Below are 17,860 nucleotides of genomic sequence, written 5' to 3'. Positions count from 1 at the left end.
TATATATTTGATGTGTCCTGGAAGCTTTATGACTCTGCAGAATAAGATTAAACTATACTGAGGGGTCATAGAAACTGATCAAATGTTTCCTTTTTTTAAGCTTGGTTCTTTATCACAGACTTCAGCATTAGTAAAATAAAGACTACTTAAAAAAAAAAAATCAGAAATACATGCAATTTAGGTTTTATTGAAATCTCACATGCACTGTAGTCTGATGCTAGTCCTACACCAGTGCCAGGTATAAAATGCACCAAAAAACACAGACTGTTACTGCAGAATATAATCAAATAAGAAATCTAGCCTACCCCTCACATTAATGCCTAGTTAGTTGTGTTTTTAGATTTCTTGTGGAGTTTTTTTTTTTCCATATTATTTATATTTACCGTACAGTTTTGTCTCCTGCATGTATATTGAATGATTTCACAGTATAAGTTCCCACCAGCACTGCTGGGAGACTCTCCTATGCATAAAACACAAAAATTAGGACAAAACAGGCCACTCCAACACTTACAGAAATAAGTTACTGTACATGAGTTATACTTCAGCAACTGGTAGAGAAAGTCAAACAAGCAAGAATTACTAATGTCCCAAGGAAAATATTAAATAATATTCCATATTAAAGGTTCCTAAACACATGCGGGTGATATTTTAATCACTGCTCTGCCTTGAACATTTGCAGGTTGCCAAGATACCAATATTATTTATGGGCACTATAAAATCTTCGTGTGGGAGACACAAGACTCAAAGATGCTAAGCAGATGGATAAATGATCATCGCACGAGTGACACCATGTAAAATGGAATATTTATGCCTCTTCCGGGTATAACTGTGAAAACGAGCGTCTACCATGTACATTTATTTTGTGCTGTCATCATTTTATAGTTTGGAATCGATGCCTGGCAAAAGAAGGAATAATCTGCTCACATAACCTGTCCTTGAAATATACAGTCTAGCCTACGCTATTTTTTTGTACCAAAGGATATAGCTACTGAAATACAACCTATCTGTGTGCTCCCATAAGCACTGCATCTCTGAGAGGACGGAGTAACAAACCTGACAAAACTCATTGTAAAACACACACTTAGTGCGCGGCAATACGACTGGCAGAGTCTTGGTACCAAACAGTTATTAAGCTCAATTGTATTGTGTTAAGCAAAAAACACTGAGCAAAAGTGTTTAATGAGAAACATCGGATATCAAATTTTCCATATTATTAGCATTGGTTACTGGTTACTTATATAGCATCATCATATAATGAAAGGTAGCACAGCCTAACAACATTGCTGTAACGCAATTACAGAGGTGTCCTCATACACCTAGCAACAAAACGCAGTGCAGCGTGAGAAGCAGCGTAAGAAGCATGGTGCGAGTGAGCCACCAGGTCCCTTGCGACTTGGCTGTGCCTTAGTCGCAAACGGATGTGACAAACTGCTTTACAAGACTGTGCCGATTGATTTGACATGTAACACTTGTATATCTGTGTGCAACGGAGTCTGTAATCAAAGCACAAAATAATCGTGACCACTGCATCATAGCATTTCATATACAGATTCAGACTCAGTTGCACACAGATATACAAGTGTCACATATCAAACTAATCTGTGGAGTCTCATGTGTGCGACTAATCTGCATTTCCAGGTGAATAAGATGATTGGTGAACGAGAAGGGCTGTTTGGTGCGACTATAGCAATAGTGTATGAGGACACATCCGTACCTGTGTACCTTTTGCTTTTGTAATTGATTTATTACCGCTTCGTTTGTTTTAAAATCGATCTGAGACACATGCTGTGAAATCATCAAGCTACCTCAATGATACCTCATTTCAGTATACTGGCCAAGATCAGTATCACACTACTACATATAGCAACAGCTAATTCAAATAATGTAGGAGGCATTTATCACACACATAGAAGGGGAACAATTTTGTAGCTGTTTTTTCAATGGCATTTGTGTTTATAAATTGTGCTGGAATTACACTCATGTTACAATTTTCAAAACTGCAAGGCAGACACACTTCAATTACATTTCCTTCAATTCAGAAAGAAAATTAAAGAACTTATAATTAATACACTGATCAGTGCAGATTTATCAGTATAGAGTGCTGGGGAATTGACCTAGAAGAATGATGACACAAGGCATACTTACCAACCATCCCATTTCAATGGAAGTCCTGATTTGTGGGCTAGTTAGGGACAGTCCCGTAACAGGGCGCAGCTGCGCCCAGTGCTGCACACACTCCGAGTGGTGCTCAAGGAGTCATAACTAAGTGCCCCAGCTATCCTCTTCTCCGGACACTAGCCTGCTGCTTGGAGCGTCCTAGACAGGCTCTGAGCGGCAGAACAGATCTCATGCCACTATGGGAGGAGGCATAATGACTCTCCACACACAGTGCGGGAGCCGTGAGGCAGAGCAAGGTGCGGGTTGCAGCAGAACGTGAGTACGGCTGGTACGGCAACCAGGACATCCCGCCCTGTGCAGTGGCACCGGCCGCACTGCCCTTCTTACAGCCCTGGTTGGGGAGGTATGTCTGTTAACTAATAGTGAATTGGTGCAACACTCATCTGCCACTGGTGTGCACAGCAGTTAATGGGTGACTGGTGGCCGTCCAAGAGCAAATTAAGTGACGGCACTGCGCTTTCATTGCTAAACATGCGCTCTATATGATGTAACCAGAACGCCTGCCCTGCTTTGCTTAATTTTTGGAAGTATGTGCAAGGGCCAGTACATAGGGAACTGTGTAGATCAGTGGTTCTCAACCGTAAAGTTTTCCCAACAGTTCATATTTTGAGGATGTCTGTCTGTGGTGGAAGGGGGGCTATATACTGACCCAGCACAATAGATTATCTCACCTGTGCATGATCAAAGCAATCCCCAAAAAATTACCTGTTAGGCTGGGCATACAGGGAGGGATAGGGTGCAGGGTGGGAAGGGTTAGGCTACAAGAATGGAGGGTTAGGGGTAGAAGGGGGGAGGGTTAGTATACTTACCTGACCCCTGTCGGGATACCGACCATCGGGATGTAAAATATCACACTTACCAACAATCAGACGTGCCATTTTTAGCAGAATAGTGCAATAAAACTAATGAAAAGCAAAAGGTATTTAAACACTTCTTTTAAAAATTAGATTTTGAAATTGATTGTTCCATCATTCATAGACTCAAATATAATAAAACCAGACAGTGGTCTGATTACTATAAACACTGTGTGCATACAATAAACATGCAGTTACTTTAGAACTAAGTATTTAAATTTTTTAGTTAGTAATTATATCATATTTTGGATAAAATGTTTCTCACTACCACATTTTGGATAAAATGTTTGTAACTATCCCTAAAACATCGCTATATGGTTCACAAAATACTAGGTGGCTATTTCAGGGGTGGGCAAAATGCGGTCTGCCAAGTAATTGGGTCTGGTCCTTTGTTGAGGGTAAAAGCCACCATACACGGTGCGATTAAAAGTTGGTAAGATGTGCTGTATGATTGCAATTCTTCTTGAAATTCTTCATACAATGTGGTCAAACGGTGTACGATTAGTCGTTACGATCATAGGATAAGATGCATAGAAGTGTATCACATTGTACTCAAAAGACCGTAGATCTCTCTGCAAAACCATCTGATCTGCGATCCAACTAGAGGATGGCGAAGACGAGCATCGGGGTTGCAGAACACACATAAAAAAAACACTGATTTTCTTACGATTGGTCTGTACAACCCGTCGAAACTTTCCATATCGGGTAAAAAATCTTACCGTGTATGGGCACCATTAGATGCAGTTCATGTGTTCGTACCAATGCTGAATGTAGCCGAAATGAACTACAGCAAAGGCTTTCAGCAATCACACACAACAGAACCAGCAGCGCTTGTGGGGAGAGTAGCCAATTCTAGGAAGAGTAAGAAGAGCGTGGGAGTTTGTGAGAAGCAAGGAGAGAGTGTAACTGAGGGACGAAGAGGATTAGTGCAAGAGAGTGGGATAGAGAAGTATATTGGAGGGGAAGGCACAGGAAAGCTGACATCGTGAAGCGCAGAAAAGTGCTAATGATATAGAGCAATGGTTCTCAAACTCGGTCCTCAGGACCCCCCACACAGTTCACATTTTCCAGGTCACCCAGGAGGTGCACAGGTGTATTCATTACTCACTGACATATTTTAAAGATCCACGGGTGGAGATAATTATTTCACTTGTGATTCTGCGGGGAGACCTGGAAAACATGCAATGTTTGGGGTCCTGAGAACAGAGTTTGGGAACTTGTGGTATAGAGAGGCACAAGAGTGACAAGTAATAGATTAGTCTTCCCCCACACTAAATATGTGAAGGGTTTTAATCTGCCAGCGCAGTAGTACCTTTGTGGGGAAATGACAATATATACCATAACATTATTGCTAGGATTTGTAAATACAAATACGAGGGCTGATTGAAAAGTAACGAGTGCCTGTTTTTCTGTCTCATAGGTAGACGTGACAACGCTAGGCTGGTTATTGTGACGCTCATACATCGATGTGTCTGAACCTGCGATTGGACTACCGTAGTCGTCTTTGTTTGGTCATAGCGAGTGGAAGATCTTAGTACATTTCGTCATGGCGGATGAGGAAGACGTGTCTGGGAGATTACATCAGAGATGTGCGATTGAATTTTGTGTTAAACTTGGAAAAAGCAGAAATGAAACTCATGAAATGTTACGGCAAGCATACGGTGGAGAAACAATTAGCTGTGCTGCAGTATTTCGGTGGTGGAAGCACTTCAAAGACACGAGTGACTGACGACACCCGTTCTGGTAGACCATCCACCGTGGTTACAGATGTCTACATTGCCAAAATGCGGAGATGTTGCAAAATGACAAAGGTTAACTTCACACTAACTTTCGCCTTGGGTGTCTCATTCGAACGGGTTCAGCATATTGTGACAATGGAACTGAAAATGCATCGCGTGTGTGCCAGGTGGGTACCTACAAATCTCTCAGAAGAGCAGATGCGACGACAAGTTGAATCGTGCAAGAACACAGTTCGAATGTCGGAGAGAACACCAGATTTCCTGACATCGATTGTGACGTGTGATGAATCATGGACTCGTCATTATGAACCGGAATCCAAACAGTCCAGTGCATGAAAACACGCAAATTCACCTCCGCCCCAACAATTCTGTGCGATTCCTTCGGCGTGTAAAGTCATGATTCTGCTGTTCTTTGATGTGCACGGTATGGTCCTACAGCACTGGGTTCCCCGTGGACAGACAATTAATGGTGACTACTATGCAAATGTCCTGAAAACCCATTTGCGTGGAGCCATGAGGACGAAACAGTGTTTTCTGGCCCTGATTCAGAGCTGGACGCTCTGACAGAGCGCTCGCTCTGAATCAGGGCTGTCCTTCTTAATTTTTAAAGCGGCCTCCTGGCCGCTCATATAGCTGTGGGTGACCACCCACAGCTATAGCGAGCGGCCAGGAAGATGGTCGCGATGGTCAAGACCATTGCGACCATTGGGCTTGCGACGAGACCCTTGTGGTAGGGTATCATTGCCGCAAGCCCTGGAGTGCTTTCAGCTCTATCAGAGCCGAAGGCACTCCCGCTGACATCACTTGTGATGTCAGTGGGGCCGGTCCCAGACGGTAGGCGTTCCCATGGGAACGTCTCCGTCTGGGCAGCCACGCCCCCGGCACGCCCACCAAAGGGGGCGTGCTATCACTCAACATCGACAGCACACCCCCTTTGTAGCGAGACCCATAGCGTCGGCTTGACCGTCGCTATCTGGGTCTCGCGTATGCGCACGACGGAGCCAGGTCCGTCGTGCGCATGCGCACTGGGCCAACATCGACCCGCTTGCGAGCGTTCAGCGCTCGCGAGCGGGATTGAATCAGGCCCATTGCTCCAAGACAATGCCCAACCATATGCTGCATTGGCAAGCATATGAAAGTTATGAGACAGCACTGGAACACCCTCCATATAGCCCGAACCTAGCGCCCTGTGATATCTGGGCACTCCCAACCCTGAAAAAACAATTGCACGGAAAGAAGTACAGATGATGATGAATAATGCGACAGCTGCAACACTAAAGGGATGTCACAAAACAGTCTACTGCACGCCTTTGAATTGTTGTTGAAACGCTGCAAAAAATGTATTGAATGTGAAGGACGCTATACTTTGAAAAAGAAAAATGTTCACAAGCTGTGGAGTCATCTGATTGTGAATTAAAACAAATCAGTCTCATTACTTTTTAATGAGTCCTGGTATATATATTGTGTGAGGCCCTAACTTGTTACAATGGCCCTCAAACTGAAACAATTGTCCAACCTTGGTCTATTTATTATATAGAGAAAAAGGCTGGTGATAGCTTTCAACAGCAACAGTTTAGTATTTAGCAATGGTTGCTATTTCAGGATGGCAACAGCATGGCCCAGGTATAGAAAAAGTATTTACTATTAAAATAAAAGTATTTTTTCTTTGCTAAATACAGTATATATTTAAAAAAAAAAAAAACATTCTACTTTTTAGCAACTTTTAGTTTTTTTTCCTTCTTTTCATCTTTAAAGAATCTGCTACTGGAAGCTCAAATATGGCTTCCAGTACAGTGCATGCGTGTGATCCGACAAAGCTGGTCACAGAGGGGATGAGGACTGGCATGTAAAGCGCTAAGTCTTCCCTTACTGCTGCCAGCCAGTACTGCCGGGACGCTGAGCATCACTAAGCTGCCCTGACAAACTTTTATTGACAACTTGTGGCGGTAGATTTTCTTTCACTGCCCTCTGATAAAGAGATCCCTACAGGCTAGCTAGTATTGGGAGACAAAACGTTACCACGAAAAGGCTTTCACTCCAATATCCTGGAAACAACTGTTCTGAAGTTAATCAGTATCGAAAACTCATTTTACAATCAAATATTCTTTTATACACACAGGTCACTGGCAAATCAGTTTGCAATCAGAAAATAGATCTGTCTAGAAAACGAAGCATAATGCTTTGTTTTATTGGCAATGCTAGTCTCAATAGATGGTGCTGTAAGTTGCAATTCTTAGTAATTCACAAGCATTTCCTCTTATCAGGAAAAAAAAGCCCTTTAACAAATTAAGATTAACTAAAGCTGGGTACACGCTGGGCGAATTATCGGCCATCCAATCAAATGGCTGATATATTGTAAGCGCGTCAGCAGGTGTGTACCCGATATATCTGTGAACAACGGCGTTCACAGACATATTACATCTGCTCTGCAGCACAGCCAATGGCCAATATATCTGCACATGTGGCTGTGAGTACGGGTGCTCAGCCGACCACCTATACACTTGCTGCAGGGACCACTGGTGACTGACAGTTCACCTGGGCAGGCAAATTCAAATGCCTGCCCAGTTTTAATGTCAGGGAACACACATTGGTAAGTCTGTATAGCTCAAATGAGCAGCCGCTGTGTCGGCAGAAGCTCCGTCCGTTGACGAATCCGACGGCACAGTGTGTACCAAACTTTAGATTTCCGTTTTCAAATTGGTGAAGCAAATCAACTAGTCCACACAGCGTCATCAATCTGTGCTTATAATTAACAGCAAACCTAGAAGGGATATAACTTCAGTGTACTAGTTCAGGTTAAAAGGTTGTTGGCTACCAAATAAATCTGACAGTATTATCACCCTGGCTTCCTGGAGAAATGATTTTGCTTAATAGGTTTTCTTCTGTTGTTTTACAGAAAAGAAAGTCACTGTGATTTAGCACCTTTTTTTCCATTTTGCCCTCTGTGGAAAACACATAAGCAGAAATAGACACAGAAGTCTGTTGCTTGCTATTGCTTATCGAGGAGAGTTTAAAGCTGCTGTTACATATGAGCATTACTAAAGCTGGCCATACTGTACATTTAGCAACAGTGCTGACAACAGGGAAGAGAGCAAGAGTAACTGTCCAATAACCAAAGCGCCTACACAATGTATGGAGGCAATCTCCATTCAGTAATACAGCTGGGTATACACTGAACAGATATATCTGCAGATGATGGTCGTTCATACACACTGAACGACCATCATCTGTGTCTGGCCACGGGCCGTGTCCCGTCTCCCTCCCTGCGGCCTCTGCTGCAAGTGTATGGGCGGCTGGCAGACAACCCGTACACTCTGCCCGATGGACAGATATTGGCTGTGCAGCACGGCTGACGCAATATGTCTGAATGACGTTGTTCAAGTACATATCGCTGGTAAACATACTGGCCAACGGGCACCCGATATATTGGCCAATCAATTGATCGGCCAATATATCTGTCAGTGTGTATCCAGCGTGAGTTGGCTGACGGTTCAGTGGATCAGACAAGTTTGTAAACTAAACCAAACAATCCAGGCTGGTTTTAAAGCTGAGAACTATCATTGTTTGGTTAGCTGGTTTGCAGTACTATCATGCAGTGCATGGCCAACTTAAGCTTATCCCCATATTTGCAATGGCCGAAAGATGCAAAGAGTGTAATTAATGGGTAGGATACATATTTATTGATGTAATTCTGGGGCTGATTTGGTTAGGGTTAGGCTGTCGGAGGGGTGGGTTAGGGCTGGAGCTAGTCTTAGAACACTTAAAAATCGACAGCAGGTTCACTGTCTGGATTCCACTGCGGCATTCAAAACTTTGTGTAGATCCCTCTCATATGTTATGATCCCCGCAATTCTTTCTACAAACCATTATTCTCTAGTTCCAATCGCCAATTTCATGTCACAGTTTAAATACAAGAAAGCTGCTTGTGTCTATTCAGTATTACAACTGATTGGATTGGAAAAGTTACACTATAGGGCACTCTCAGTCAATGAAATATAAATGGAATAATAAAAATATTAAGCTTTATTACTGTACGTATTCTTTAAAATAGTCAATACTGACACTGAAGCTGAATCTTACATAATCAACTGTTTGGAATTGAATTAGGCGAAAAGCGTGGACGCGCATGGAAAGATTTCACCTCTGAAACAGGCGAATGAGGCGGAAAGTTGGATAGGCGAAACTTTTCCGACTTTCGCCTGTAATTGAATATGGGCCTTAGTCACAAACCTGAGACTTCACGGATTAGTTTGATATGTGGCACTTGTATATCTGTGTGCCGTGGATCTTTTAATTGCAAGTTCTGCTGTGCTTTGTGTACAGATTTAGACTTCGTGTCACACCGAAATACAAGTGTCATATCAAATGAATCAGTGTAGTCTTGTGAAACAGTATGTCACATCCCATTGCGAATAAGATGCACATTCGAGCTTAAAAAGATGCAAAAAAGACGCTAAACATATTAGACACAGTTAACGGTTTAACAAGTATTTATAAGCTACAATAGCTAATAAACCTGCATTGTGAGTGCATTTAAGTTGGCATTTGACTGATAGAATTTGAAATAGTGACACCCTGTATAATATGAAAATGAGTAGATATCCATTAATATGTAGATAGACAGAACAATAATAATATAATAGTTCAAAATTATTACTAACTGTGATGAATAAGACCCATTTATAAAAAAAAATAACTTAATTATTACTAATTAATGATTTTAAAATTACATTTTAGTATGTTACAAAATTACCTCAAACTGAAACAATCAAGGCAGCTGCAAAAAAGTGCTATGTGCTAGAGTTATAAAGGCTGCTGCTTCCCGGCAGGTTGCAGGTGAAAATTACTGTGTATGCAGTTTTACATTTTCACCTGCATCCCGCCGGGAAGCCACTGCTTTGTAAATAAAGCCGGGTGTCTTAAGTAGTGTAGTCACTATTAAAATATAGCAAGATGTTGCAACTCGTAATGGAGTGCTGTAATCGGAATTCTAAACAGATCTTACTCTATCCTGCATTCTCCTAAAAGACTGCATTAAGTTTGCTCGCTTACAAGCACTCATACTTATCCTTCTGGTAGTCTAGATGAGTAGGAGCTTAATCAAGCCCTCAAGCTTATACTACTTCCCCACATAGAAAGCTAACTCCAAAAGGTCCTGATCTGAATCTACAAAACCTCAGTGACGTGACACAATGTACTGACTCTAGATAGGGTCAATGTCATAATACTACATGTTAACTGAGAGAAGAGGGGTTGCGCTGATCTGCGCAATGACCCCCACCACCCATGACGCACGTTTAACATTGTTTTATCAAAGAATTTATGCTTTATCTATTCAGTATTCCCTGCATGCATAACCACTGTTATATACCTTTATCGAGAGAAGCTCCTGCCATGTGGTAAAAGCTTAGAGCAGTGTCCACATCATTAATGTTTTTGAGGAAAGTGAAGAAGTTTTCCACTTCTTCAAATGCCAGGCCCTGTAAAACAAAAATATGTATTATTTTTTATTTCACTTGAATCCGCTGAAAGGCAAATGTGATTGCATTGGTTTAAAAAATTAGCATTTTAAAGCAAATATGATAAATTATCTAACAAAACCACCTTTCATCCATCACCAACTCATTATTCCCTCTCAGGGATACTGGTTTTCTTTTATATGATACATTATAAAGTAAAGTAATGAGAAATCCACTAAGTTACCACTGATGTGGGTTCTAGCCTCTTTAAACCATCACAGTTCAGTGTAGATGAGACCACACTACAATTATAATTGTCAAACATAAATGATTAAAGTACATGCATTATTAGTTAAAAATACAAATTACCATAATGTTTTATAAAGCTTTACTATAATTCTCATGATCTGTACATTATAATACTGCAAAGCTCACAATGGGGACCTAGTCAATATACAAACTCTAATGGTGCGTACACACGGTACGATAAAAATGCACAACATGAACGATAACGATATCGTTCATATTGTGAACGTTAATCTTTTTGTGCCTTCCAACCCTCAAACGACCAGCGATGCGCGGGCACATATGGACGATAACAATATCGGCCATCGGCCGTGCATGCAGGCCAACCTGGTTGATATCGTACAGGTTACATAGGGACCCACGATCGTTGATCGCGGGTCGCTGGCGGGTTGGTGGTGTGCTGGATGAGCCATATCGATCATCCAGCACACCTGGGAAGAGGCAAAGAGATCAGATAGCGATATTGTTATCGCTGACTGATTGTACCGTGTGTACGAACCATTAGACGGATTGTAAAGGCGATTCATTGTAATCAGAGATTTAGCCAAAGAATTTTTGACAAAGGGAGCATTCATCAGTTACATTGCCCAAGAAGCATAATCCATATTGGATTATAAATTACAGTCAGTAGTGAAGACAGAGCAATGCTTCAATGTTATTTGTTGCAATGAGCTACAATAATTTAACATCTTCCCTGAGGGGAGTATTTAGGCCATTTCTGGACTGATCACATTTCAACAATACTATTAGTATTTAAACAAAAGCTTTTTCATTTTACACTTTCCAGAAATCAACATTAGTTTGCTTACGTCTCCACACACGTGAAGGCAATCTACCCAAAATGTCCAAAAAGTGAAAAGGAGCTAAAAGCATTTTATTGAAAAATATTTTTGACCACCATCATGAAATGCTTTATGGCTCATGATTCGGCAATCATCTGCCTTCCTGAAACAGCACATAACCGTAGGTTTGCATAATAAAATCAGCACTCAAAAATCAATTTTTTTTAATGTTTCGAAATAAAATGCAGAATATGTGTAAGAATAATATGGTAGCACAAGGAAAAGACGACAAGCTACCATATCAAACGAGGGGAGCCCTGTGTTTATTGATACCAGGATGGGGGAGATCTGTACATTAGACACCCCAAGTGTAATCCCTCTTTCAGACAAGTTTGATTCATGTTAAGTCACTCTGATCATTCTTGACTCGCAGGGACTGGCTCTAAGTCATAAGTAATACATACACACCTACATACACACGCTGCATATGAAAATGGAATTCAGCAGTATTCATCTTTGTGTATCCCCCAGCAGCTATGTCTGTAAACGCAGCAGTCATCAAAATAATTTACATGTACACATAGCCTATGCTGGGGGCAGACAATACTACATTCACACTGTATACAATACAAAGATACTACATTCACACTGTATACCACACTGGCAACAAGCCCACGAGACACAAAATGACTAAACAATTACCATACATGCACTTCATCAACATAAATACACACAAGCATTATTACATTTATTAATTCATTTCTATTTACAAAGGAATGAGGATGTAGAGAGGTCACCTACTAGGACTCAGACCAGGCAGCCAGGGAAATCCCTGGTGGGCCCCACTGTTACATAGCCATGCCCTCTATCATGGGAGGGCGGGGCTTACGGTGACATCTACTATAAAAGGAGGCAGTTAGCAGTGCAGCTGCTTGCCAGGCAGTCATTGAGGCTGTTTTAACTGACCTGGCCAGCAGCTACACACAGAGAACCGGGGCAGTGCACTACGGAGAAATAAATCCAAAGAGAATCTACAAAGGGGTCAGAGAAGCATCTGCTGAGCTCTGAATGGTTTAACCCATCACATGCTCCTCTGACCCGTAGCGATCAGCAGCAGTGAAGCCTCATGGGAGTGACTCATTATGAGTCACTCCCATCACTATAATTTGGCATAATTTAGGGGCAGTACAGTGTGGCATAATATGTAGGCAGTACAGTGTGGCATAATGTAGGGGCACTACAGAGTGGCATAATGTGGCACTACAATATGGCATAATATGGAGGGCACTGTAATGTGGCATAAAGTGGGGGTACTATAGTGTGGCATAATGTCAGGTTTATAATAGTGTGGCATAATGTGTGGGGCACTACAGTATAGCATAATGTGGGGGAACTATAGTGTGGCATAATGTATAAACACTACAGTGTGGTATAATGTGTATACACTACAGTGTGGCATAATGGGTGAATACTACAGTCTGGCATAAGGTGATGAGCACTACAGTGGCATAATGTGGGGGGCACTACAGTGTGGCATAATGTGGGTGCATCACAGTGTGGAAGATTGTGGGGGCACTACAATGTGGCATAATGTTGATGCACTACAGTGTGGTATAATGTGCGCGCACTACAGTTTGGTATAATGTGTGGGCACTCCAATATGTCAGTAGTTTTGCACATTTATTCATATAAATATAGAACTTCCTATAGTAGCAGGTTTCATCCTCAGTGCCTATTTATACTACTTCTCCTGTAACTTACCTGCCATAGTACTATGAACAAACCACCAGCCAAGGAATATAAATTTAATAAGTTTTCTGTGCCCTTTCAGGTGTGTGCTCATGCAGGACATGCACAGTGCAATTAATATGATTGTTTATAGCAGTTGAACAATGAGCTCCTTTTGAGCTATTTTGTGTAATGGAAACATTTACAATAATATATAACAAAAGATGGGGTGGGGTAGATATATATATATCTGCGTTACCCCGACCCCTCCTTACCAAACACTGTCTCTTTCCACTATATCAGTGACCGTTCCATACTCAACCACTATCTACCTGCACTACCCCCCTGACCTTCCCATATCAAATACTATTTCTGTGCACTACCTCCATGACCAGTCAATACTCACCATTACCTATCTGCAATACCCACTGACCCCTCCTTGCCAAACACTTTTTCTCTGCACTACCTCCGTGACCCCTCCATACTCACCCCTACCTAGTTGCACTACCTCCGTGAACCCTCCATACTCACCACTACCTAGCTACACTACCTCCGTGACCCCTCCATACTCACCACTACCTAGCTACACTACCTCCATGACCAGTCAATACTCACCATTACCTATCTGCAATACCCACTGACCCCTCCTTACCAAACACTTTTTCTCTGCACTACCTCCGTGACCCCTCCATACTCACCACTACCTAGCTACACTACCTCCGTGACCCCTCCATACTCACCACTACCTAGCTGCACTACCTCCGTGACCCCTCCATACTCACCACTACCTAGCTGCACTACCTCTGTGACCCCTCCATACTCACCACTACCTAGCTACACTACCTCCATCACCTGTCAATACTCACCATTACCTATCTGCAATACCCACTGACCCCTCCTTACCAAACACTTTTTCTCTGCACTACCTCCGTTACCCCTCCATACTCACCACTACCTAGCTGCACTGCCTCCGTGACCCCTCCATACTCACCACTACCTAGCTACACTACCTCCGTGACCCCTCCATACTCAGCACTACCTAGCTACACTACCTCCGTGACCCCTCCATACTCACCATTACCTAGCTACACTACCTCCGTGACCCCTCCATACTCACCACTACCTAGCTGCACTACCTCCGTGACCCCTCCATACTCACCACTACCTAGCTACACTACCTCCGTGACCCCTCCATACTCAGCACTACCTAGCTGCACTACCTCTTTGACCCCTCCATACTCAGCACTACCTAGCTGCACTACCTCTTTGACCCCTCCATACTCAGCATTACCTAGCTGCACTACCCCCGTGACCCCTCCATACTCACCACTACCTAGCTGCACTACTTCCGTAAGGCCTTCATACTCACCACTACCTAGCTGCACTACCTCTGTGACGCCTCCATACTCAGCACTACCTAGCTGCACTACCTCCGTGACCCCTCCATACTCAGCACTACCTAGCTGCACTACCTCCGTGATACCTCCATACTCACCACTACCTAGCTGCACTACCTCCTCCATACTCACCACTACCTAGCTGCACTACCTCCGTGACCCCTCCATACTCAGTACTACCTAGCTGCACTACCTCCGTGACCCCTCCATACTCACCACTACCTAGCTGCAATACCTCTGTGACGCCTCCATACTCAGCACTACCTAGCTGCACTACCTCCGTGACCCCTCCATACTCACCACTACCTAGCTGCACTACCTCCGTGACCCTTGCATACTCACCACTACCTAGCTGCACTACCTCTGTGACGCCTCCATACTCACCACTACCTAGCTGCACTACCTCTTTGACGCCTCCATACTCAGCTCTACCTAGCTCCACTACCTCCGTGACCCCTCCATACTCAGCACTACCTAGCTACACTACCTCCGTGACCCCTCCATACTCAGTACTACCTAGCTGCACTACCTCCGTGACCCCTCCATACTCACCACTACCTAGCTACACTACCTCCGTGACCCCTCCATACTCACCACTACCTAGCTGCACTACTTCCGTGAGGCCTCCATACTCCCCACTACCTAGCTGCACTACCTCTGTGACGCCTCCATACTCAGCACTACCTAGCTGCACTACCTTCGTGACCCCTCCATACTCACCACTACCTAGCTGCATTACCTCCGTGGCCCCTCCATACTCACCACTACCTAGCTGCACTACCTCTGTGATGCCTCCATACTCACCACTACCTAGCTGCACTACCCCCTGACCCCTCCTTACCAAATATTAGCTCCCTGCACTACCTCCCTGACTCCTCCATACTTACCACTATCTATCTGCATTATTGATCTTTCCAAATCAAACACTACCTCGCTCCAGTCTGTACTATCCCCTGGCTCCTCCATACCACACACTACACTGCCTCCATATGACCCCCTCCATGCCCACAACAAACCTTGACTTCATAACTGACTGTCATGCACAGGAGTATATCACTGACCTCTCCAACTACAGATGTGTCCTGCTACATCTTTGCTGCGTACGCAGCACATCGTGCTACACATGGCGCGAGGCGTGTGCTCGCGAGTGGATACGCATACTGCGCTCGCACCAGCGTCGCGATCAGTAAAGATGTAGCAGGACACATCTGTATATATACAGATGTGCCCAAATACATCCGATTTCCTTTCACCTTAAGCAGTCCTTTTAGTCGCGTCATGCTGTGGTCTGACTCGGTATCACAGGGTGTTTTTTAGTGCAACTTTTTACTTTCAAATGCATCTTATTTACACAGCAATGCAAATAGGAAGCACAAGCAGCCCATGCCCATATTATGTGTGCAACTGCGGGTGTATCTGCATGCGAAATGCTATGTTACAGTGTCACAATGCTCATGCGTTATGTTTAACTTGACTTGTAGCGCACTTAAGTAAGATGTACGTAAATAATTAGCAGTATCTGAAATTGAGTTTTATAGTATTCTATTATTAGTATATATAATGGTCATAGATTATATCAATACAGTCTTGCTGGCAACATTCCCCCCCCCCACCCCCCCCCAGTGACTGGCCACACCCCTTTGTGAGCCTCTATTATTGCATTCCCCTGTGGACCCTTCATGCTCCAGTCTGCCACTGCTCCTACCTCTTATGAAATGTAAACATTCTCAAAACATGAATATTGGTTCATGTATTTTGTTGAACATAAACAGCACTATTTTACTGTAACTGAACTCATAAATTTAGTCTACATTTCAATGAAACATTTTTAATTGTAATGCAAAAATAGTGCAACATAATGTTACTGAAACACTGCCTTGTATGTTACAGCAATAAACACGGTGTCAATATCATTCTAAAATAGCAAAACAGAGACAGAGTTCAGAACTCACCTCTCCATCCTTAAAAAGTTTCTTCAGCTGCTTTAGCATGAGTGTGAGTTTCTTGGATTGCACCCCACTGTATGCCAGGAGCATGCTGCCAAATTGGCGCTCGGTGATGCGACCATCCACTGGATCATGGCGTTCAAACTGAAAAGGATAAAACATCAGAGTTAATTTACCACAAAACAGTGTTAGAACAAAGTAGTGACATTTTCATTACAAAAATCATGATGTAGTGAAAATGAACAGGCCACCTGCACTTGCAAAATGTTAAATCACCACTTGCTTTATTAGGACTTAAAGCTTAATCCAGAATATGGAAGAATGGAAAAAAAAACCCCAGAGTTTTAAGGAGGGAATTCCACTAGCCGTGGTAATTTACCACAGGCTAATTGACCCCCCCCCCCCCCCCGTGGTGATCCAATTAGCCACGAAGTGCAGCTCCCGACAGCACTTCCCAGGGTTTTTTTTCAGGATTCCAGCAGGCTCTGAAAAAAAAATCCCCGATAATCAGCTTTCAAGAAGCCGGCTGTGAAAACACACAAGTCCGTGACCTTATCATGGATTCTATGGGGGGAATTCAGTTACCCGCGGTTAATTACTGCATGTAATAATGGGAGGAAGCCTCGGACTTTAATGGCTGGGGCTATTCAATAACCCTTCCGCATTCGCCCGATAGCCTTAACGCACATTAAACACGTGTGGTAACATGAGTTATCGGGCGTTAACGCACAGGATCTGTGATAAGTTCACTGACCTGTGTGTTAACTCGCAGTTATCATCTGATAACTACACAGTAAATGGGGATCTCTTTTGAGGTCTCAGGAGACCTGAAAAGAAATCCCCGATAAGCATTGCTAATTGAATACGGGCCGGCGATTAATTAACACCCGTTCAGTTGATGGGGCTAATGAGTCCCGCACTGTGTTTTTGCCCAAAAACAGATAATTTTACAGGCGCAAAAAACGGACTAACTGAATTGCCCAAAGCGTAAAAATGCGTAAAAGTACTATTTTTCCCCAAAAAAATTATGATCATGGTTAAATGAATCCCTTCCCCCTTAAGTGTACCAGTGTTGATCTACACCAGCGATGAGCAACAAGCGGTCATTCGAGCCTTCACCTGCAGCCCCAGGCTCCTTCTTGCCTGGTCTAATTTGATTTGTTATTGTTCATAGTTTGTTTAAAATGCCTGCAGACATGCTATTACAGAAAAATGTCTCATTCTTTGATTCAGAATAATGTGAGGCCATCCTAAAATTGAGATTTCACCTGAAGTGGATTAGGTTGCCTAAACGGTCTACACAGAGTGGAAGCAGCCATTTTGTGAGGTAGCTGCATCCATATTTTGTCTATAAATTAAAAAGGGATTGCCTTTCCTAATGAATTAATAGGTTGAATATTTTAGCTGTACTCACAAAATGGCTGAATGCGGTTTGGCTAAACCAACAGATACACTTTAATCGCCTAAGCAA

General features: G+C 43.1%; 1 protein-coding gene across 1 annotated transcript in view; it reads right to left on the bottom strand.

The window, feature by feature from the left end:
* MICU1 (mitochondrial calcium uptake 1) overlaps positions 1–17,860 on the bottom strand; it is a 245,732-nt gene that overhangs the window by 44,882 nt on the left and 182,990 nt on the right. Inside the window, exons 9-10 of the mRNA XM_088475745.1 lie at positions 16,396–16,533; positions 10,143–10,251 (exon numbers count right to left, since the gene is read on the bottom strand). Of these exons, the coding sequence (XP_088331871.1) occupies positions 10,143–10,251; positions 16,396–16,533 (247 nt within the window). The remainder of the gene's footprint in view (positions 1–10,142; positions 10,252–16,395; positions 16,534–17,860) is intronic.

This window comes from Taudactylus pleione, unplaced genomic scaffold, assembly GCF_031769625.1.
Source record: "Taudactylus pleione unplaced genomic scaffold, aTauple2 ptg000016l, whole genome shotgun sequence".
NCBI lineage: Eukaryota > Metazoa > Chordata > Amphibia > Anura > Myobatrachidae > Taudactylus > Taudactylus pleione.
Note: the sequence above shows the minus strand (reverse complement) of the source record. Positions and strands in the feature narration are given on the sequence as shown.